Raw genomic sequence first — 23,507 nt, forward strand, 5'->3', positions numbered from 1 at the left:
CGATAACTATCTTTATTAATTATCTTTCATACAATAACAATTAAGAGTTTTGCCTTTGATGATATTCGTTACATTAATTACACTAATTAAGAGGCAGAGAGATTTAATCAATGAGATGATTAAACATGAGATTAAGCCTTTAACCAAACAGCTGAATGATTAACATATTCATCTAACAAATTAACTTTAATTTCATCTAAATTGGTTGATTAAGTTTCTCTATTATTTATTAGGTTTAAGTCTTTAGGTCAATTTGATTTACTGTTGTTCAATTGATTCTCAATTTGCCCTTAAGGGATTAGAAGAAGATTAAGAAAATTGAACCTGATGGATTAATCGTTTTAATCTTCTAATAATTGGTTTTCGTTTCTTCCGATTGCACAAGAAAATCAAAGGAAAAATCTTAATCAGTTGAACTAATTATTTTCTTTCACATGATAGGTAAGTACTTTCACCATTCTATCGGTAGATAATGATCATGATTCGTTAGGAATTTAGTTCTATTAAAAACATTCGATTGGAACTTCATTTGTCCTCAATTTCGCGGGAAAAAGTTAGTTGATCAGACGAATTAATTTATTAACCATTTTCGTTTACAATTAGAACTATTTAGTTATCCTTTCGAACTGTAATAACCTGGAATGGCTTCGTAGAAGAAATTACCTGCGATCGGTCCGGTCATTCCATTTGCTTCGGCAAAAGCAGTGATCTGAAAGTTTGATCGCTCGGCTAGTGTCTCATAGTTTGGCGAAGGAGGCACTGGCCTGGATTGGCGATAGATCAAGAAAGCGTATCTATGGGGTCCAAATAACGGCGATGGAAATGGAACTGCGTATGTGGACAAAGTGGTCCCACTATTCACATCGTCACCAATATTTACAACTAGCCAATGATTGACTGGCCTTTGGACTGGAAACTGTGGAGTCAGAGTATCAGGATCGAGCATTATAAAGGTGAACATTATATTATCATCACCGTTTCTCTCGCGGTGGAAATTGTATTTGATTTCTGGTTCCATCAATGTATCGAGATTGGAGAAATTAGTTCCACAATTAACTTGCCTACGGCCAATATAAGTCATCGGAATGAACTCTAATTGTTGAGTTGTCCCATTTATACCCAAATCTTGGATTAAATTGTTTTGTTGAAATGCATTTATAACGGAAACATGTCGATGTGGACACGAATAACTCTGTAAATGGACACTGAGTAAATTATTGAGAAACAAAATGGCTAAATGATGTATTGGACTAATCATCGTTTACGATTAAAAAGTAACAATGAATTAGGAAATTAAAGGGAAATCTTTATAATTGTTACATTGTGAATGATTAGCTGATTAATTATGCAAACATAAACATTTATTTCGTACAGATGAAGTTTTATTTCACAACAAATTGAACAATAATATTGAATCTTGGATACAAATTAATTACATCGATCAGCTTTAGGTAATTATTGAGTTTGATTGTTTACAATTAAGGACAATAACCTATTCTCGTGTGTTTCAAATACTTAAAGAGTGACTTGATCTCGAATTTATCGATAACTGGCCTGGATTAGCGATAAATCCATGTACTGAGATCGTCATTTGTTTAGAATCAACTTTGATTTAGTTATCCTTTCGAACTGTAATAACCTGGAATAGCTTCGTAGAAGAAGTTACCTGCGATCGGTCCTGTTAGTCCATTTGCTTCGGCATAAGGAGTGACCTGGAAATTTGCTCGTTCCATTTCTGTCACATAGAATTGCGTAGGAACCACTGGCCTTGATTGACGATAGATCAAGAAAGTATATCGATGTGGTCCTTGGAATGGTGTCGGAGATGGACTCAAGTATTGAGCCACGGTAGTTCCACTTTTTATATTGTCGCCATCAATGTTAACTACCAGCCAATGAAGGATTGACCTTTCGTTTGGATTCGCTGGGGTCAGAGCATCAGGATCGAGCATTATAAAGGTGAACATTAGGTTATCATTACCGTTTCTCTCGCGGTGAAATTGTACTTGACTCTTGGTTCCATCATTGTATCGAGACTCGAAAGATTAGTCCCACAATCAACTTTTCTAAAGCCGTTATAACGAATCGAAATGAATTTTAATTGTTGAGTATCTAAATCCAAATCTTGGATTAAATTATTTTCCTGGAATGAATTGATTACTGAAATCTGTCGACCTGGACACGAATAACCCTGTAAATGAACACTGATAATATTAAGAAGTAAAATAATCAACTGATATAATGGACTAATCATCGTAAACAGAGTAAATATCAGCGTAACAATTAGTCAATCAAAAAAAAAACTAAAGTGAAAATTACATTAATCGTTACAACAAATTAAATCAACTAATTAATTATATAAACATAAACATTTAAATTTTGCAGATGCAATTTTTTCGCAACAATTGGATCAAATTGAACAATACTATTGACATTTTGGTTTAAATTAAATTTCACTTGTTCAGCTCGAGGCAATTATAAAGTCTAATTGTTTACAATTAAGATCGACAATCTATCATCGTGCTATAATATAATAAACATGGTTCTCGAACCTTAGTATCAAAATGATCGCGAATTGGCCTCGATCGGAGGTGTAAACATTTTGGTCAGTATTTTGACCTGAATTTGTGATTGGAACTTTAATATTGATCAATAATCGGTAAATTAGCTACACAATTAACTCTTAATCTCAGGTGACGTATTTTGATTATGAAACTCAATTGATTTTCATAATTTTCTGTGATTTGTTTTGATGATAATCTTCAAGCATTGGGAATAAGACATTGATCTTAGTCAACGAGGGAAACCTCAGGATTATACTACAGATGATGATAGAGAAAAACAAGATCATCTTTTGTCCCCTTTTCATCATCTTCATCCTCATCTTCATCTTCATCTTCATCTTCATCTTCATCTTCATCTTCATCTCTATCAAATCTTAATCTCAGATTAATTTATATTTCACAGGGAAAAAACTTGTTGACATTGAGATGGTTTCACTTATTCACGTAGAAGAAAATATTTTGTTGATTGAGAAAAATAGATTTGATTAACTTAACTGATTATCGGTGAATTGATTAACTCTTAATTTGTTGCCTCTCCAAATTAACTAATCAACTTTAACCATGTTCTTGATGATGAACAATATTCTGCCCTTGACTTGATCCCTATTCCCAAGATAAACTGGATAAACAAACAATGTCATTGGCATTTGGGATTAATTGCTGATTAATTAATATAAATCAATCTTACTTTTTGATTAAAATCAAGATTAAAATTAATTCTCCAAATTAAATGTCGTCACAATTAAAACTTTTCATAATCATCAACCCAAATCAAAAAGGGTTTATTGCTTCATTCATATGACCAGTTAATTACATATGATTAAGATTATTATTAATTTTATTATAAATAACAAACTTAATTGAATAGAATTGAAAGTTTAATCAACTTTTTTTTTCATAATCAATTTATACGATTAGAAATTAAAACTGTTTAATTAACAATTAGCCCGATGGGTATTCGGTTTTTTTTCCAACACTTTTTGTTTATCACCACAAAAGATTAACAGTGTTAATCAAATTAGTAAATCACTTTTACTTCAATTAATAAATTGTTTAGATTTTGATTACTTGTAAATCTTAAACTACAGGGTTGATTGTTAAGATTAATTAATCAACATAATCATGGTAGTTAAATAGCACAATTAAAAGCACTTGACAATTCAATTAGCTTTTAATTACAATTCCTCTCCTTTTATATTTTTCATATTAAAAGTATTATTTATAACAATTAAATCAATTTCTAATCAATATCTGAATCTTTAATCATCACTATTTACTCATTTTTCAATCAAATTAATCATGCTAATGATTGTATTGGTAATCATACAATAATTACGATTCTCTCTCTTGATTGTATCTTCTTAATTGTGACCTTATAAACTTTAGTTTTTTGTTTAGTTTTCCGAACGATTAAAATTAAAAGTTAATCTCATTTTCATCGGAAATTTGATTGTCAACATTGTTAATCAACCTGGAAGACGATCATTTCATTTTCTTTAATAAATATTATATAATAATCGCGGTAATTAAGCTCTTTGAGTTTTGTAGGTTGTTTAAATCACTTTGTGATTAAGACGATTAATTGTGTATATATTAATTTCTTTATGGATATATACAAGTTCACGAAGTCCAGTGATGATTTGCATCTTAATTTTGGTTGTATTGGTTTTTTGAGTGATTATTTATTATCTTTAAAAAAAAGATTCTTTTCAGTCATTGATAATTTGAGATGTTGATAAGCGGACTTTGGAATTATTGGTAATTCATCTTGACTTATTAATCTAATATATTCAAAATTAAGACCAAGAGAATCAGCAAATCGGACAACTTTCTTCTTGGGCGTTTCCGGTGGTGTGATACCAGTTTTTAGCGATTTACTTCGTAACATTGGGGGTCGTCGGTGATTTTTACCATCTCTCGAGTTTACCATGAAAACATCGTCTTCTTCCTCTTCCGATGATGGATAACTTGATGATGAGGTTGAGGAATTAACGCTGTTTAAACTTCGCCGACCTTTGAGAGCTGAGGGATAAGCGGTATAACGAGTAAGGCCAAGAGCCGCCACTTTGGCTTCCAATAGAGTTAAATCAAGTGGTGGAATATAATTTCTTTCAAAATCATCATCTTCTGAGCTTGGTGATGATGATGATGAGGATGAGCAAAGTGTTGGTGAGGTTATACTTTTGTCACAATAATCCATATTTATATTTATATATAATTAAAAGAAAGTTAATCAGCCAAGATGAGAGGAACAATTTGGATGGAAAATAAGTAAATCGAAATTTAAAATGAATATTTGAAAATGTCTTTTGTAACGAAGGATAAAGATTTTTATGTTTCAAGGTAAATATTGACGATGATCAATTGACAATGGTGACAACAATTTAAAACGATCCAGTTAACAGGATAACCAAATCACAACACATAAGAAAAACACTTATATGTTTACAAAAGTGATGATAATGATGGACGATGAGCACATTCACATAAAAGAGACTTGATTTTTTCGTTTGTGTTTAAAAAAACGGAAGCATGAAAATGTAGAATAAGAAGTAAAAAAAATGATATTTGGGTTGAAAAAGAATTTGAAATGATGTTAACAAGCAATTAATATGATGAAGGTTGTGAAATCAGATTGATTTGCAAGTGAACAGTTCAAGTGAACCATTGAGAGATACAGTTGAAAAACATTAGCAACATAATTAAATACATTTGGTAAATTAAACGTTGTAACTAATCTGTAAGAGAGAGGAAGAGAGAATAGAATATTAATTAAAATAAGAAAACACAGAAAGAGAGAGAGAAATAAAAAGATAAATAAGATTAAAAAAGAAGAAAGAAAAATTCGATGTTAATTATTTACAATTAAAGAAAAGAAGAGAATAAAAATTGACAAATGAAAGAGAAAAGAAAATGAAATTGTCACTTTAGAGAGAAGTTGAAATGATGAAAGTGAACAGCGAAAAATGGAAAATAAATTTTGTTCTATTCGCTTTTCGCTCGCCAGGTGGACCCACCGTTAGGGTGGAATTTTGTTCCATTTGCAGGCGGAGATGTGGTGATGATCCCCGAGCCCCTGGTGGTGTTTCGGTTTCATGGTGAAGGTGAAGCGGAGCTCATGTTACCTATAAGATGTTGTTGTCATTTCTAACTTGATGTTAGAAGACTAAGTGATATCAACAGTTTCCACGCTGCTTTTCACTTTAAAGTTTACCTTTTTTTTGCCAGCGTAACAAAAGTGATTTCTTTTTCTGATTAACAACTAAATCAACAACGGAAGGCCATAAAGAAGAAGGGGGTGTTTCGTCTTCTCTCTGCAAAGGAGGAAAGGAAGAACCTCTCACATGTAGATGGGTACCTCCAAGCAGGATTTCAAGAGATCACAATACCCCTAACAGTAATACCTATGAAGATCGAAGCCAAATTATCTTCCGTAAAGTACGAGGGTAAGTTGTCCTTTTAAATTTTTCTCGACAACTTTTTTTTTCTTCTCTTCTTCGCGTCTCTTTTTTGCCTATGTTGGTTTGTGTGGTGTTTTAGTTGTTTTTGTCGTTTGTTTCATGTTTATGGTTTGGTTTTCTGTTTTTGTATCAAACAAACAAACATTTGCGTATTAATTTTAACATTTTTTTCTCTCTCTCTCTCTTACCTTGTAGAATACTCAACAAGATTACTCCGGAGAAATTTGATAAGTTGAGCGAGGAACTGATTAATCTGGGTCTTGATTCAACACCTATTTTAAAAGGAGTCATTTTGTTAATATTCGAAAAAGCTTTAGAGGAACCCAAGTATAGTTCTATGTACGCTCAGTTATGTAAAAAATTAAGTGAAGAAGTACCTAACTTTGAAAATAACAATTCAACAATACTTAATTCTCACAACCCCAGCGCCAATGTAAGTGTCATCAACCTTCAAATTCACTGTATATTAACACCCCTCTTTTCCTATCTCTCTCTTTCTCCTTTCTCTTTCTATTTCTCTCTCTTCTATCTTTTCCTCTCTATCTTCCTATTTTTGCCTTGATATTCCCATCAAAATTTGTCTCTCACTGCCTTTTCTTCATTACCTTCACCTCATTCCCTGTGATTTCAATCAATTTCTCCCATTTTCTTTTTTATTACATTTAATCTTAAGATGTTGCATTTAATCTGATACTTATTGATACAGCGGACATTTCACCGGCTCCTATTGATCAAGTGCAAAGACGAATTTGAGAAACGCTTTCGAGCGACCGAAGCTTTCGGAGATGGTCCTCTTACACCAGATGAAGAGGAACAACGAGCTTTGGCCAAGCATAAAATGCTTGGTAATATTAAGTTTATATGTGAACTTGGTAAACAAAAGCTTTTGCAAGAAAATATTTTACACCGTTGTATCCATCAATTATGTAAGAAAAAAGTGGATGAGCCTATACAGAGTAAGGCTGAAGACCTTGAATGTCTCTGTCAGATAATGAAGACAATCGGTTGTCTTCTGGATACACCTGAAGCCAAACCTTTGATGGATCAATATTTTGAAAGAATGGAGAAATTTTCCCAAAATCAGGAGTTACCCTCACGGATCCGATTTATGCTCCAAGATGTATTGGAGTTACGAGCAAATAAATGGGTTCCCAGACGGATCCAAAGGGAACAGAATCCTAAAACAATTATTCAAATTCGAGCTGAGGCAGCTAAAGATTTTGGTGTTTTTATGCCTCCAGCTGTACCCATGGGTAATCAGCATCAACTTTATCAACTTTATCCAAATATGACTTTGAGACAAGCTCAATTTCTATCAGGCTCTAATCAAATTCTTATGAGTCATACTGCTCCTGGACAGCGAGCACTTGATGATCTTTATTCGTCACCTTTACTTCCTTATGGAGTAGGTGCACCAAATACAATTGGTGGTCAAAATCGTGGTGGTTTTGTTAATCAAGAGAGAGAACGTGATCCTGCTGTAGCTGGTCGTCCAAAAATGAACAATGCTAATCCAATTTACCAGCAACACCAACAGCAGCATCAACAGTCTCATCCTCATCATCCACATCATCACCAACAGCAGCAGCAACACCACCACCAACATCACCAACACCAACACCAACACCACCAGCATCATCACCACCAACAACATCATCAACACCACCACCAATCGCATCACCAACAATCCCAACCACAACAACAACAAGGACAAACACAGCAACAACCGTCTGGCCAGAACTCTTCACCATTGAATGTTAGTGCTAATGCAAATAGTAGAGTAAATGAAAGTGTCAACAAAGATTTGCCACCTCGATTTCAAAGGATGGCTTTGCAACAGCAAACACCACACACGCCTATCAAACAACAACAACAGCAGCAGCAACAACAACAACAGCCTCAACAACCTATTCAAATTCAACAGCCACAAATTGCACCTTCCTTACAACGGCCTATGCAAGGGCCTATTGGAGGAATACAGCCAAATACTATTAATCAAAACCCTGTTGGAGATGGTAATGTTATAAGGCAACCACAATTAACCAATAAACCGATCGTACCAGTTACTACTAATCATTTTAATTCTCTTGATGGCAATGAAATCTCACTCCGACCAGCTCAGAACTCTATCATGCACAAACATAATGTTGTTTTGAACAAATCTAAAGCCAACATGTCCCCCCAATTGATCAATGTGAATCCTAGTTTGAACATAATGGATAACCAATTAGCTTCTTACCAGCTACCAATTGGTATAACTAACAAATCTCACAAAGGAAATAGTGAGCATCAAGCTAATTTAAAAAATAAATCAGCAAATCAAAACAATAAGGAGATGATCTTGAAAAAAGCTGAAGAAATATTGGTCAATTTTCTGTCAACATCCGAAATAGAATCAAGTGTCTCTGATATTCAAAATCTTAAAGTACCTAAAAAGTAAGTAGGCCAAAAGAAAAATTCATTTCCACAATCAAGTTAAACTCATTTTCTTTTCATCTTCAATCAACAAATTCAGTTATCAGAGTGATGTTCTTGTCAATATTATTTCTAAAACGTTGGATAAGACGGAAAGTGACCAAGAATTGGTCAGTAAATTGTTGCTACAGTTGAAAAAGGACAGTGTCTTAGATACAAATGTCTTCTTTTCTGTAAGTAATCCATTTGATTTTCATATTTCTTTTTTCATGTTTCTCGTTCCATCAACCTTTTTCTCCCAGCATGTAATCATTAAAAGCTATTAGAAAATGTTTATTTTTCCTTTTCCTTTTTTGGGCATAACTTAATTTTTCTTCTCTCTTCCGTTTTTCTCTTTCTCATCCATAGGCTTTTAAAGATTTGTTAAATCATATGGTTAATGTGGAGAATGACATTCCTTGGGTTAAATCTTATGTTGCCGGTTTCATGGCAAGAGCAATTGTCGATGGACTTATTACCTTAAAAGATGTGTACGGAGTAGTTGAAGGTGGACAATATTATCCTCTGTTATTACTTTGTCTTCAAACTCTCCATCAAACCCAAGGTCAAGAATGGTTAACTACAACCTTCAATGAGAATAAGATCAATTTATTAAACACTTTACCTGAGATAGATAGAGAGAAAGAGAGGTTAGCCGATATTCTCAGAGAAAGAAATCTCAGTTTTCTTTATCCATTATTGCGAATTGAGTTTGACATGATGAAACATTTAAATAGTGCTGATTGTTCACCCAATTCACTTTATCGTTGGATAAAGAGTAACGTTGATACCAGTTTAAGAAATACTCCTGGCTTCATTAATCTATTATTCACTTGTGTTGCCAAGTATATTCTTGAGAAAGCCAAACAAGCAGCTTCTGATGCTACTTTCAACGAAGGTGATGCAAACAATTCCGGTCGATCTACAAACGTCAATGATCATGAAAGGGAACTATTATCTAAATATCAAGCCGTTTTTCAGGCTTTTCTTCAAGAGAAACCAAATCTACAGTTAACTCTTCTGTACTCCTTACAAAGCTTTTGGTACGGCCAAGGATGTCCCAAAGGTCAATATCCTCTCTTATTTTTCATCTTCTCTCTCTCTCTCTTTCTCCCTCTTATAAATAATTTGTTTTTAATTTCTTACTTTCTATCATGTCAATTATGTGTTCCATCTAAATTAGTCAGGCCCTTCCGCTTTTCCTTTCTGCAAATAATATTACCAAAGTATTATAATATTATTGCAATTTATGATTTTTCTTTTTTTTCACTTGGAAAGAGATGAATTAGCCTTCGAGCGTTTTTGCTTCCTACCCCCTCTCTCTCTCTTTCGTCATGATTAAAATTGCATGTTGCAGCTCTTTCAAGTATTGACATTCTAAAGAACTTAGCCCCCCAATTCTATAAAACATGATGATTCTAATTTGGCAACCAATCGTTTTCCATTACCCAGCATGCGTGTTCCTTTTTACTCATCATTTTATCTCTTTTTTTTCTAGTTCTGGTCAACCTATAACCTCTCCCTAGTTACTTTTGAGTTTCATGTTATCAAAAACCCTTAGAGACAACATTCAAAGTCATACATTTTACATCATCAATTCTCTCTCATTTTCTTTCACTTCTCTTTTTAAATCTCCCTTGAATCTTGGCAATTTTTCGCTAATTTTAACCTTGAAATTTTGTTTCACTTCCTTTTCAATGTTGCGTAATTGATTTGATTGTATTCTTGCCTTTTTTTACAATCTTTTCTCTTTCTCAAATCTGATAAATTTTAATATTTACAATCATTTGTTTATAGTTTTGATAAAAAAACGATTCAGTGTTGGAAAAAGTTCACAATGACAAGCGATATTTTCTCATAACGTTCCAGAATCAGATGAAAACATGAGCATGAATAGTGAAAACAAGAGCCTTCCTGAACTTTCCTCAACATCCTTGAGAGATGCAAACTCTTTTAATCCTTTTCTTGATTAGATGATTAATGAATAATTACGTGTTTATTATTGCTTTCATGGTAGGAAGCAATTGAATCGATGATAATAATAATCTTTACAACAATTATCTCTCCTTTCGACAAAATGGATCATTATTGTTTTCAAACTTTTAATTTTTCTTTTGTTTTATTTTTCCCTCATCACAATAGGTATGCTGTTGAGATGGTTTACATTTCTATACGATTTAGAGATAGTTGAAGATGAAGTATTTTTCAGATGGAAAGAGGATATAAACGATGAATACCCTGGTAAAGGGCAGGCTCTATTTCAGGTGAGTTATCTTGTTTGATTGACTTGAATATTGTTTTGAGATTTGCAATAAGCAGTAATCTTAATCCATCATTTATTGTTGATGTTGTTTCTAATTTTGCTAACCTTTGTCTTAATTTTTTTTTTCTTTCTTCTCCAAAAAATAGGTTAATAAGTGGTTTGAGTGGCTTGAAAAAGCCGAAGAAGAGGAAGAAGATGATGATGAAGACGACGGGCTCTGATAGCGGTACTAAATGATGCTTGGTGTGTGTTCAGTGTGAGTGTGAAAAAGTTCATTCACCTGCTACTTTCTCAGCCACCCCAATCTCTCACACTTTTCCTTCACATAAACTTATATACACACAGCAGCAGAATCCACACTTAGCCACTAGCCACTTACACACACACACACACACACACACACACATCACCTTCTAGAAATTATAATGATGATACTTGTCTGGTTATTTCTTTCTCTCTCTCTATCACCTGATCGAGAAGAAAAGATGCAAGATGATAAAGGAAAATGAATATTAATCAACTAAACTCTAAATTGACTGTAAGAATCTGTTAACCAGTTAACCTTACAAAATACGGAAAAAAACAACAACAAAACTATGATGAAAACAAACATGTTCACAATTAGTCTCTTTACAACAATTAAACTTTCTTCATCTTTTTGAACAAAAAAATTCAAGCAACATGAAAATTGCCTTAAGAATTTGTTGTTTATTCTTTAAAGATAATTAATTCTAATTATCCGTGATTTCAATGGTAATTACGATTTCGGAGAGACAATGTGTTGTCGTGTCAATTATCATTAATCATGATTTCTATTAATTAATTACTTCTTCTTCTTAATAACAGTGATGATCAATTGTAAACCCAAAGGACACACAAAGGAAATAATGATTAATAAAATAAACTAAATTTAATTGATTGGATTTTAATCTATCATCATCTTCCAAATAGTACAACAGAGACAACAATCAATGGAGTGATTAAAAAATACGTTTTTGGATTCAAATTAATCAAGTTAATTCAGTGAACATTTCAGTTGAATTTTTAATAACAATGAAGCAGATACAACTAATATCTATTCATCAACAATCAATTAATTATTGGATTTATATTGGAAATGGAAATGGAAATATGAACAATCTTAAGCTTTATAATTAGATGGAAACGAAAGATCAATGATTTCACCTAAATTGGATCAAAATAATTCATCTTAATCTCCATCTTGTTGTTAATCATTTTGACAACGAAATAAAGACTCAAAGGATTAGCTGTTGGTCTCAAATACAAAGGAAAAGGAGAGGATAAAAACGTTGATGGAAATGAAACTTGATTGGACATTTTGTCTTCTGAACAACTGATTGAGAAAAAGGAACTTTTTTACCCACTGTGATTTCCAAGGAGGAGAACAAGAAGAGAGGAAGATAAAAGAACATATAAAAAGAAAGATAATGACAAGATTCCCTTGAATGATCCCCTGACAAGCTTTTGATCAGTGACAAGTGACAAACAGAAAACTCAATCTACCGGGATCATTGTCTCAAACTCAATATCTCTCTCTCTCTCTCTCCCTTCATAGTAATGATGATGATGAATGAATTACTATTATGATTATTATCATGTAGTCTTTGATACCATCAGATTTTTACAATTCAACGTTGAAATGGTGAAATTTTGTTACTTCAACAGCAACATTGGCATTGAGATTATATCTACAAGGCCATTGAAGGTCATTTACCTGATATCAATCCTCCCGATCTCTCGCCTTTACATCATCCATATATTGAAAAGATACCAAATATTCAATGTTAATTCAAGCCTGATCATTTTGAGATATTCAATTAGATTGCGAAATAGTCAAATGATTAATATTTTCATCACCTCTTTGTTTACCTATTGGCTTGTTTGTAACTAATAGTTTCCTTTACCTTAACCATCATAATGTTTCCTGTTTTTCATCATCATCATCATCATCTTCTTCATCCTGATTAATCCTTTCACTTGTCTTCCCTTTTTCATCATTGGAATATCTTTTTCTGCCATTGACCTTGCACTTTTTCAATTGATTGATAATTCAATCAATTGAAATTATATCGATGATTTAACAACTAACTTCAAATTGTTTGGAATCAAATTGAACACATAAAAATTGGACCATTTATTTTTCCTGTTGTTTTTATCACAATGTTTTGGAAACATTAAATTACTGTGTTACTATTAATTGTTAATCTGATTTATGTAAAAAAAAATGAATGGTCAGTGATTATCACCAATGATTATAAAATAATCCAATTTATGGTTCCATTTATGGATGACAGTTACAGGATTTGACAGGATTGCAATTAAAAGATAATTGATTCGAGTTATAAAATGTTAAATCTTTTGGACTTTCGATTAACGGAAATTTGGATAATCTCATTTACATGGATTTTGCTTATATCGAAGGTAAAATCCTCTCGCATTGCTGATGTGATTAGAAACAAATCTGACCATAAATGGACCTGATGTATTATCAGTTATTATTGTTGGATGATCGATTGTCGCATTAAGGACGACACTTGATGGCCTCCAAATATCGGTAATTGTTGTTTCGTTGGTGGCGATTGTTATTGACGGAGATCGAGTGATTAGTTTACCAGAGCAAAGACGAACACCACCAATGGACAAATAATCATCTGGACACTCGGCAACAATTGGTCTCCATAAGGAATAACCTGAATCGTAATTTGATCCAATGGCAAAAGGTGAAATCTTTTCACCATCGGTGAACAGTTCATACGAAATTGAACAGAATCCCGATTCTTTCTTTATACAGGCCACATAATCGATATCATTTGGATAACCTTCAAAGGCCATGTTTAAAGTTGACGAATCGTAATTGAAACTTTTTATCGATCCATGGGTTCCAGTGTAATATTGTAGACAATGAGATGGAGCTTTAATTGTTTATAAAACATTTAGTTAATTATTGATACGATATTTTCACTCAATGAATGTTATATCATTTTCTTACCGGAAATTTCTGAATGACAAGGAATCTGAGTAATGAGAATATCAAACTTTCTCCTTCTATTTCCAAGCATCAATGCATGTAAACTAACGGTATCTGATTCATCGACTCCCAAATAATCTGTAATCAAATCAATAATTTGATTAACCAATTGATCAATTATCATCATCATTGTCAAGGATTATAATGATTTCGTGTTTAACTTACAATGTTGACCAGAATTAAGTCCACATATTTTGGGGATAACTGAATTCTCGTTCTGTCCAGAGACAACGAATACATCTTGGGAACAATTTCCTCGATTCGGTGGTGCAAGGTCAAAGGTTAACATGTCAACACGATAGAAGCAAACATTTTTGTCCATTTTACCGATTCGAGCTCGACAAACTTTCGATGATTGATAAGATTGTGGATAACCAGGATTTCGGAAGTAAACATGTTTCTCTGAGGCCATTTGTCCACAAGATATTTCAACTAATGTCAACAACAATCATTGGAAAGAAAAACGAAACAATTAATAAGAAGATGATTAAGTCAACTAATTAGTTCTACTTACAGAGACAACAAACTGTCCCTTCTCTCTTTGCATTGGAACATTTTCCCATCGGAACTCCTCCCTTATTGACACACTCTTGGGCATCATAACAACTTCCCTTTCGCCCGTCGGCCGCTTGACAAACATCATCAGTGCCAATGTAACCATCTTCTGAATCGGTTGATGATGAAAGTGATGAGGAAGGGATTGATGAGGATGGAGATGCCAATGAAGATGACGAGGATGATGATGAAGAAGACGATGAATCTGAATACAAGGCTTCTCTATGGTGTCTTAAATCACCGAGTTCAGAGTTGAAATAATAAGTTGCCGCTACCAAAGGAGTTTTACCTTTACCACCATTGAACATACTATCTAAAGGATCTGTAATTAATTCAAGCAATGAGCAATTAAATTTAAACCAAGAAAATAACTAACTAATCAACTTAGGATTACGATTTAAATTGTCTACTATTGATTCACTTACGAAATGGTATTGGAGGTGGTGAATCTCTTGATTGAAAGTATCCATCAATTTCTTGTAGCACAAAAGTAAAATAAACTAGAGAAAATAAAAAGAACATGATTAACTAATTGTTACACAATTGCAATTAATTCACTGGTGGTAAAGTAAATTGTTGGTATATTTTTGTTTTACAAGTAGATGAATTTGTTGTTACTGCTTGAAACTTTGATTTGTAAATGATTTAAAATTAACGAGGTGTCAACGTTTAAATAGTAGGGGCTGAGATGATGTGACACCTTAACAATTAGTTAATCATTGTGACAATTAAAAAACATCTAATAATATCAATAATGATAACAAAATGATAACCTAAACCATGAAAACAAAACAATAACAGTTAAACAATTAATATCAATGGAAAAGGTTAAGATTTTTGTTTGTCCAGAGTAAAAATAAAATAGGTTATACTTTTTATCAGGGAGTTAATTTAACAATTTACTAACAATTAATTGTTGTATATTAGCACTACAATCATTATCTAAATTGTTATTATTATTGTTGGGAAAAGATTAATGAGTTTCAATTGGGAAAACTTTTCACTCTCAAAGGGCGTTAAGTTTACATGTTTTCCGGTTGAAATACTATTGATATTTTTATATTCCACCAATGGTATTATTTTAATTGTCAATTTAATTGTTTAATCAGTTCCTTCACCATCAATGGGATGATAGATTAACCATCTAATCATCTGATCCGTGAATTTTAATCCACTCCCGAAATTAGTATTAACATTATCCCTTATGAACCAATGGTTTCCTCTTCATCTTTTTATAAACTTGTAATTTGATTTATTTAATTTTCTATTCTAATTGTTGACAAAAAAATATAGTAGAAATTGTTATTAAATTTAGTTACAGTTAATTATATAATAATTTGTGCTAATTTGAATAGTTTAATTAGCTTAATTGTTGGAAAATGAAAACTTTTTGATCCAATTTCAGACTAAAACTTTTCCTTTGAAATTGTTATTTTAATTTTCATTTAAATATAACTAAATTGTTACATTTTGATATATTGTGGTTAGTAGATTAGTTTGATTAAATTAAATTAGTTCATGATCATTATTATTAATCATCATCACCATCGTTTAATTAGCTTAATTTGGTATATTTGGTTATTTGTATTTGTAAGAAACTTAATTGTTGTTGATTGGAATTGATCTTGAGTTTTTATTTATTTATTTATTTATTAATTGTTAATTAAATTAATTATGACTATAACTGAGCAAATTTTTTGTAAAGATTTTTGTTTTTCAGGTCAGTTAAGGTCATCTGTAAATTGATTCCCTTGACCTCAACATGATAATAGCTTAAATATCAAGGTTATTTTTAATTGTGAATCAAATTAACTTGTTAGCTTATTAGATGAGATTGAGAATTGAAATTAATCAATAGAGAAAAGTTTAATTCTCTAATGATTGTTATTAATTAAAGATAAACGTTGATTACTAAAAGTATTATTCTCAGAAAGTATTATTATCCCATTATTAGTAAATTAATCAACGACAATCAGTTAAATTGTTAAATTTTTTTTCACTAATCATTTCGAACCTCCAACAGATTAAATATACACTTTGAGCAGTTGATTTTGTCAACTTAAGTGTAGTTATTATTGTGATTAGTGTAAGAGATAATAGTGATAATGATGACAATAAGAAGATGAGAAGAAGAGAGAGAGAGAGATAATGATGATGATGATGATATAGAAGATCAGGTGAGATGATAAGATGGAAATGTAAGAGAAGACGAAAGATGGAAAGCGAAAGGTATATAAGTACATAAGGCGAAATCGATGAAAGGTGCGACAAACTGTATTCCTTGACCAGGTCAAAGTTCATTCACAACAAATTAATGTCAATCTGATGGAGAAGATAATATTTACAGAGAGTGAGAGAGAGAGAGAGAGAGAAATGATAACAGTATTTAAGATAAAATTGTAAGGTGAGTCTATTGGAAAAACGAGAAGAGACTCTGAAAATCTCAATTCGATATTTGTTTTTGTTTCTCTCTTTTTCTTTTGCATCTTATTATTATCATAATAATAATAATAATTGATGATAATCATGTTTATCTGATAAGTTCATTGAAGTGAAAGATGAGAGATGAGGCTCATTGAAGCATAATCTTTGTCAGGATAATAACAATTAAACGTGTATTCCAATTTGTATGTTAACCCATAGGAAGAAGATGAAGAAAAAGGAGAATAGAAAAAAAAAATTTTCGAAAAACTTTTTGAATAGGAAAACAAAATGATATTATTAATAATGATAATATATCAATAACAAGAAATTGACCCAATGAAGAAGAAGGTAACTGGTCAAGTTCACCTTTTCCTTTAGAAAAGGTAAAAGGTAAATTGAAAATCTAACTATCAAATAGTAATAATTATACGAAAGGTTGAGGAGGGAGTGAGAAAGATGATCGGATGTGGAGGAGGATGAGGATGAGGATGGAGATGAAGATGAGGATGAGGATCAAGTAGAAGGTAAAAATGTCTATTGAACTGAGAACGTTTATCATCAATCGTCTGATAACAAGAAGAAGAGGACGAAGATGATAACAAAAGAAAGAAGAAGAGTAATGGAAGATAATAGAAAGTAAAATAGGAAAGAGAAGATGAGAAATTGAGAGAGAGAGAGAGAGAGAGAGAGAGAGAGAGAAAATAATCAACCAATGACATGGAGACCAATGGAGCCCTCAGGCCATCAGTTGGAGCTTTAACTTCATTGGTAACAAGTTAAATCAACTCACCTTTAGTTTGCTCGTGTTGATCGTTATTCCGATTCACCTTTACATTTTCCAATTCCATTGACCCTTGTCCAGAAATCTTCATGATCTTTTTGTTTAATGAGAACAATTAATTTCCCTTTTTCGAGAACAGGAAAATCTTTTTCAAATCATTTCAATTCTCACCTCACATATAAGAGACAAGAGAAGATTCAAAAAAAAAGGAGGGAAATTTAACTAATTCTCTCTGTCTATTTGTCTGTCTTTTTTTATCCTTTTTCACTTTTGTTCTTTTCTCAATTAATATGATCCAACATGGTGGACATGAGGCTAATTGTTTATTCAATTCCACTACCGGTTTAATAAACCCGAGAATGTCAATCAATCAATGTGATACAATTCTACCAACGACAAGTCAATCAACTCAATCAGTGTCATCATCATCTTCATCTTTAGCTAATCAATCAACCTTAACACCATCATCATCATCATCATCATATTCATTATCACCTTTGCCATGTTTATCTAATCCTGATCAACGGAAATTGACCAATTTCACAATTGAATCAATATTGAATAATATTGTTGTTAAAAAGTCAAATTCATCATCAAGCAAATTAGGATTACCAAGGAACCGGAAATGTATCAAATTTTGTCACCGTAAGTGTCTTAATTGTTGTTAATATGTGCTACCATTTTGGTTAATTGCAACAATTAAGTTTTATCCCTTCTCTTTATGATTACCTGGTTAAATTAATGATTAAACCAAACCCTTAATCATGATAATTGTTTACAAAGTTAAAGGTTAATTATCATCAAAAAATCAGTATCATTATTAATGTTGAAAATTGTTACAACATTTTTGAATAGGATTTTAATTCAATCAAAGATTGATTAACTTTCTCTCTCTCTCTCTCTCTAACTGTACATTAAATGATACGATTTATTGTTGATCAGATTAACCTTGTTAATGAGGGATAAAAGTATCAACAGGAATCAATGAAATGATGATTCTGATTGTATTAATTGTTATCATGTTAATATGATCGCTTTTGGGTGATTTTTTGTACCAAAAATTTGATTCTGATTAACATTTAATTTACTTAATAAGGGATAATCATTTAATAATAATCAACGTAAATATCAACAAGATCTTGATTAATCAACTCTCACTCTCTTCAAACATTTTGAGTACAACAAAACAAATCACATAAATATTAGTAAATTCAGTTAACTGTTTACAATTAATTTTCTGATGGTAAAGATTGATTGGACATGTAATTAGCTTTTCTCTCTAGCAAAGTTTACAATCATTAATCATTAATTGTGCTCCAAGCTGATTAATTCAGTTGATAGTTCATCGATTACATGAAAGAGAAATCAGTTCGATTAAATTTAAAATAATCAGATTATTTGAAAATAAAACAACACACAACACAAATTAGTAAATGATGATGATGATAATTAGTAAATCCAGTGATCAGTTGATTTGATTTTATGTTAATTGTAAATTGAATTTAAATTGTTTTCATCAATTTTGATTTGTTTTCTTACTCTTTTTGTTCAATCTACAAGGTCAGTCTGATGTCCTAATTGTTTGTTTCCATATTAATTGTTATAACCAGAAAAGTGACAATGATTAATAAATCAACATCTTATCTGATCATTACCACCTTAAAGTTAATTATGTAACAATTAAGAAACCGATTAACTTTGAACATATTGATTATGATTATCTTTTTTTGTTGATTTTTTCTCATAAAAAAAAATCAATCAAAAACGTTTTTATCATTAATCCAATTTATTGATTTTCAATTTCAATAACAATAATTTCCTTAATCAAGGTTCCCAAAGATTTACTATGATAACAATATTCAAACAATTAACTAATTACTATTCTCTCTAATCTTTCTCCTTCATAATCAGGTATACAATTAACCGATTCGTCGAGTGTCAATAATAACGGTAAATTGAACAATCCCAATAACAGAGGACCTCGAATACCATTCACATCATATCAAGTTCAATTATTGGAGAAAAAGTTTTCTCAAACAAATTACCTGAGCAGTTATGAAGTTTGGAGTTTATCTGAACAATTAAATATCTCAGAGAATCGAGTAAGTAACAATTAGTGTAACAAAAATTACCTTGAAATGAACAATTTAACCGTTAATCAGTTAATCCAATCTGGAAATGCAATGAAAACCTCAAATAGCTTCCGGGCAAATGATCATTCAATTGATAACTTTTAATGATGATCATCACGAAAGATACAAATCTATCAACTATTAATAGTTGATAGATTTGTATTAAGTGATGAAAAGATTTTGTTTAACATTAAAAGATTAAAGGAAAACAATATCATCAACATTATCCATTACAATTGTAATCGTGTAGGTTTAACAATGATTAACAAGTAATCTTAATCTTGACCATTAGACTAACCGATCACTAATCTACTCTTAATCCTCTTTATCGAGCCACTTTCACTGGTAAATGGCCATTTAACTAATCCTAATCTTGAGATTGATTATTTGCTTTTTCATTTTGCTTAATCAAATTGTTACAAAATGTTAACATTTATCAACCATATTCACAGTTAATTGTTATCATCTTTGGGTCAGTAAGATGAATACTCAGTTGGTCAGCTAATCTAACCTATTGAATTGAAGCTTATCTTCACTGACCTCAGGTCAACATAATATGTTTGACCTTTTTTTCCTGATCTACTCTCATCTCTTTATACAAAAATAATCATTATGATTACTATTTGTATCTATACAACAATCAGTAAATCTATTATCATTTACCTTTTACACAATGATAACCATTTGGATATGTAACTATAAGCTGATTAATCAACCAGATTAATACAATTTAACGATATTCATTATGATTACAATCTTGTGGTTCATTGGATTTTATTAATGAAAACTGTTTCGTATTAATCATATTCATATTTTACAATTTAATATTTTACCTGGTAAACAATTTGTTAATTCAATAGTTTACAATTTACATTTTGGTTACCTAGTTAAGATCAGTGAAGTTACAATTATTACAATAATTGTAATTTGCCAATCATTTGTATGAATCAATTTGAGTCTCTTTTTTTTATTTGATAACAATTAATTGTTATACTTTTTCAATGTAATTGTTGTTGTTATTATTAATACAATTTACTAATTTCATTTTTCCTCAGGTAAAAATTTGGTTCCAAAATAGGAGAGCCCGACGAAAGAGAGAGGAGAGATTACCTGATGAAATTAACTCACAATTAACTGATGATAATTTACTAATCACTAATTCCGATGCTAATTCAACGGCGATGTCTTTATCATCCTCATCCTCATCTTCATCTTCATCTTCATCATCATCTTCATAATCAATTACAAATTATCTGAGATAATAAGCCAAAGGATTCAATTGATTTTCCTCTAATTGTTGGTTAATCATTAATCAACCAATTAATTTAAATTTTTTCTCCATTAATTTTTTATTTAAAATCTTAATCCTGTTCTAAGAATTAATCTTTTTCCAATCAATACAAACATAATAATACATCAATGATAGCCAACAATTTATTAATTGTAATAATTATTTATCCCTTAATCATGCTGAGAAAGTTGTCAACAACAACAATCTACTACTAAAGGTAAAAAAAATTGCAACAATTAAGTTAATTATGATGATGATCATTAGGTGATTATTATTTAACCTGATCAAGGTAAATTGGAAAAGTGAATTGGAAACAAAATTAAAATAGCCTTGGAGCAACAACAATTAACTAAATTGTGAACTTGCAATTTGCATACGTTATCATTATCATTATTATTTCTAGAATAACAATTAACTAATCAGAATGATAATCAACACCTACACTCACAATCCAAACTGGATTAATGGTTATAAAAACTGATTGAAAGGCAAAAATTAAACAATTAGATTAATTATAATTCTAGTAACATAAACAATTAAAAAAGAAAAACTTTCCAAATGTTGAAATCTAAATGATGATTAAACTAATTTGATTACTTTTAATCAACAATCATCACCATGATTCGTGATCATCAAAAAGTATTACCAATTTGATAGATATGATCAATGAGAATCGATCATCATAATTATCATAATCAACAATCATGATCAAAATGTAATTATCAACAATATCAACTTTTCCAATTGAAAATTTAAATCGTAACAATTAAACTCGATCAAATCATCAGTTGATTTTTTTCATTCGCAAGTGAATTAAATCAAAGAAAAAGGTAAATTAGTCTTGTAATCAACAATAATCGATTGGATTAGTTTTGTTTTATTCTAATTGTAAATGATTGAGTAAATTGTTAATCATTCGTTTCACAATTTATGAATCGCCAATGAAATAACCTTACGGGTTAATTACAATTAAGATAATCAGAGTATCGATTACAAAGTGAAGAGAAAAAGTTTTTTTTTCCACTTTAAGGTCGCGCCATCTTCTTGCTATTGGAATAACAATTAAAGTTTAATTAGAGGAGAAGAAGATAATTAAATTGATAATTTGACCTCATCTTCGATCACTGATTGTGTTTAGTTGAATATCGATCATTTGATTTCTGGCCTCTTGATTAACATATTCATAATCGAATCGATATCATCTCATTGATTGTGAATTTTGGTTAATCAATTTAATGAATTGATGATTATCCTGCTGGTGTTGTTTTCCTTAACAAATTGTAATAACTATTATTTGGATGTAGATATTGGGTGTTTTCAAGAGCTCAACATGATTTAAATTGTTGCTCAAGTTGGAGAAAAGTTAATTGCTGTTACATTTGTTTTCATCATCATCTTGTTGATTAGCTTAGATCAATCAATTTGATACCATCTCTTGTTAATCACTTTCAGATTAACTTTCACTTGTTTTTGATTGTGAAAACTTTACTATTGGTACAAATTGTACAGTCTTTCAATTGTTGGACCACCAACTAGCGAGCTAATTGTGTTTAAACTAAATGATCAATCAGATTATCATGTTAATCATAATCAGATGATTATGATTTACCACTTTGTTGATTAAAATCTAATCTATTTTATCAACAACAATAACAATTAAATCATTTGTTCCTGTTAAACTTTTGCAAAAAGTTTTCATTTCAATCTCTCCTATTGGAAAGACATTGAGTTAATTGTTATTACTATGGATTTGAGATTTAAATTGTTAATCAACAGACAATAATCATTGACTTAATTAGTCCTTGATAATGATAAAAAGTGATCAACTTGATTAATATATTCGTTGATCAGTCATTTTGATTGTTAAAAAACAACAACAATTAAGAAAAGTTAATAAAGTTACAAAAATCACAACTTTTACCACTTAATGTGTTGCCATTTAGATGATTAATCAGCAATTAATCCGGTTAATTAAACACAATTAAACATAATTTTCATGCTTAATTAACTGATCTTGATCTTGATATTATATTCATGATCAACGTAAGCATATTAATACAAAATAGTTAAGGAATACAATCAACAATTAAATGATGACCTTATTGTAACTATTAATTAGATTTGATTTGATTGGTTCGATAAACCTTGATGATTAACAATTAAAAGTTGGATTGAAAAAAAAAATTACCAAAGAAAAATGAATCTCAACAATCAATCCAATGACATTTGATTAATTGAGTTAATTGTCGTAACAATTAATCACTTGAGGATCTCCTTCATTTTGTTTCATTGTCAACACGAAATTAATTGTGATTAAAAAACGTACCGATAATTAATTCACTTTGGTTTCAACCAAAACAATTAGATCTCAGTTTAAATTATTGGTTTTCAATAAAAAAAAGTTACAATTTATTAACAACAATTAATTGTAATCAATGCCAAAAGGGAATCATTAACAATTTAGTACAAGAACTAATCAACAATTAATATTAAACGTTAATTATAATGTTAGTTTATTAATCTTGAAAAATGA

The 23,507-nt window shown here is 30.9% G+C and overlaps 5 protein-coding genes across 5 annotated transcripts; 2 read left to right on the forward strand and 3 right to left on the reverse strand.

Moving 5' to 3' along the window:
* Positions 1–530: 530 nt before the first annotated feature.
* On the reverse strand, positions 531–1,258 carry LOC128391826 (OV-16 antigen-like). The gene has a single exon (XM_053351772.1). The coding sequence runs from the start codon at positions 1,256–1,258 to the stop codon at positions 614–616; it is 645 nt and encodes a 214-aa protein (XP_053207747.1). The 3' UTR covers positions 531–613.
* Positions 1,259–1,616: 358 nt separating this feature from the next.
* On the reverse strand, positions 1,617–1,952 carry LOC128391993 (protein D1-like). Its single transcript, XM_053351962.1, has one exon. It carries the CDS (start codon positions 1,950–1,952, stop codon positions 1,617–1,619), a length of 336 nt encoding a protein of 111 aa, XP_053207937.1.
* Positions 1,953–5,820: 3,868 nt separating this feature from the next.
* Positions 5,821–11,413, forward strand: LOC128392106 (eukaryotic translation initiation factor 4 gamma 2-like). The gene is made up of 7 exons (XM_053352089.1): positions 5,821–6,010; positions 6,221–6,458; positions 6,732–8,461; positions 8,541–8,673; positions 8,849–9,545; positions 10,622–10,743; positions 10,889–11,413. Exons 2-7 carry the CDS (start codon positions 6,363–6,365, stop codon positions 10,961–10,963), a joined length of 2,853 nt encoding a protein of 950 aa, XP_053208064.1. The 5' UTR covers positions 5,821–6,010; positions 6,221–6,362; the 3' UTR covers positions 10,964–11,413.
* Positions 11,414–13,015: 1,602 nt separating this feature from the next.
* Positions 13,016–15,221, reverse strand: LOC128392107 (uncharacterized). The gene is made up of 5 exons (XM_053352090.1): positions 14,772–15,221; positions 14,306–14,668; positions 13,957–14,223; positions 13,753–13,869; positions 13,016–13,675 (listed from the first exon to the last, which is right to left on the reverse strand). Exons 1-5 carry the CDS (start codon positions 14,866–14,868, stop codon positions 13,155–13,157), a joined length of 1,365 nt encoding a protein of 454 aa, XP_053208065.1. The 5' UTR covers positions 14,869–15,221; the 3' UTR covers positions 13,016–13,154.
* Positions 15,222–17,541: 2,320 nt separating this feature from the next.
* LOC128391706 (homeobox protein MSH-A-like) lies at positions 17,542–21,711 on the forward strand. Its single transcript, XM_053351646.1, has 3 exons — positions 17,542–18,196; positions 19,463–19,653; positions 20,739–21,711. Exons 1-3 carry the CDS (start codon positions 17,842–17,844, stop codon positions 20,919–20,921), a joined length of 729 nt encoding a protein of 242 aa, XP_053207621.1. The 5' UTR covers positions 17,542–17,841; the 3' UTR covers positions 20,922–21,711.
* The last annotated feature ends 1,796 nt before the right edge of the window (positions 21,712–23,507 follow it).

Source organism: Panonychus citri, unplaced genomic scaffold (assembly GCF_014898815.1).
Source record: "Panonychus citri isolate SS breed McGregor unplaced genomic scaffold, ASM1489881v1 Contig00135, whole genome shotgun sequence".
Classification (NCBI taxonomy): domain Eukaryota; kingdom Metazoa; phylum Arthropoda; class Arachnida; order Trombidiformes; family Tetranychidae; genus Panonychus; species Panonychus citri.

What these genes read in the sequence shown, in the direction of transcription:
- LOC128391993 (XM_053351962.1), bottom strand. Translation starts at nt 1,952, where the DNA reads ATGCTCGATCCTGATGCTCTGACCCCAGCGAATCCAAACGAAAGGTCA.
- LOC128391706 (XM_053351646.1), top strand. Translation starts at nt 17,842, where the DNA reads ATGATCCAACATGGTGGACATGAGGCTAATTGTTTATTCAATTCCACT. An exon ending in ATGTATCAAATTTTGTCACC is followed by an intron (nt 18,197 to 19,462) that starts GTAAGTGTCTTA and finishes CTTCATAATCAG; the next exon opens with GTATACAATTAACCGATTCG. An exon ending in TAAATATCTCAGAGAATCGA is followed by an intron (nt 19,654 to 20,738) that starts GTAAGTAACAAT and finishes ATTTTTCCTCAG; the next exon opens with GTAAAAATTTGGTTCCAAAA.
- LOC128392106 (XM_053352089.1), top strand. Translation starts at nt 6,363, where the DNA reads ATGTACGCTCAGTTATGTAAAAAATTAAGTGAAGAAGTACCTAACTTT. An exon ending in CTCACAACCCCAGCGCCAAT is followed by an intron (nt 6,459 to 6,731) that starts GTAAGTGTCATC and finishes TTATTGATACAG; the next exon opens with CGGACATTTCACCGGCTCCT. An exon ending in ATACAAATGTCTTCTTTTCT is followed by an intron (nt 8,674 to 8,848) that starts GTAAGTAATCCA and finishes TCTCATCCATAG; the next exon opens with GCTTTTAAAGATTTGTTAAA.
- LOC128391826 (XM_053351772.1), bottom strand. Translation starts at nt 1,258, where the DNA reads ATGATTAGTCCAATACATCATTTAGCCATTTTGTTTCTCAATAATTTA.
- LOC128392107 (XM_053352090.1), bottom strand. Translation starts at nt 14,868, where the DNA reads ATGTTCTTTTTATTTTCTCTAGTTTATTTTACTTTTGTGCTACAAGAA. An exon ending in AGGGACAGTTTGTTGTCTCT is followed by an intron (nt 14,224 to 14,305) that starts GTAAGTAGAACT and finishes TGTTGACATTAG; the next exon opens with TTGAAATATCTTGTGGACAA. An exon ending in TTGTCATTCAGAAATTTCCG is followed by an intron (nt 13,676 to 13,752) that starts GTAAGAAAATGA and finishes AAACAATTAAAG; the next exon opens with CTCCATCTCATTGTCTACAA.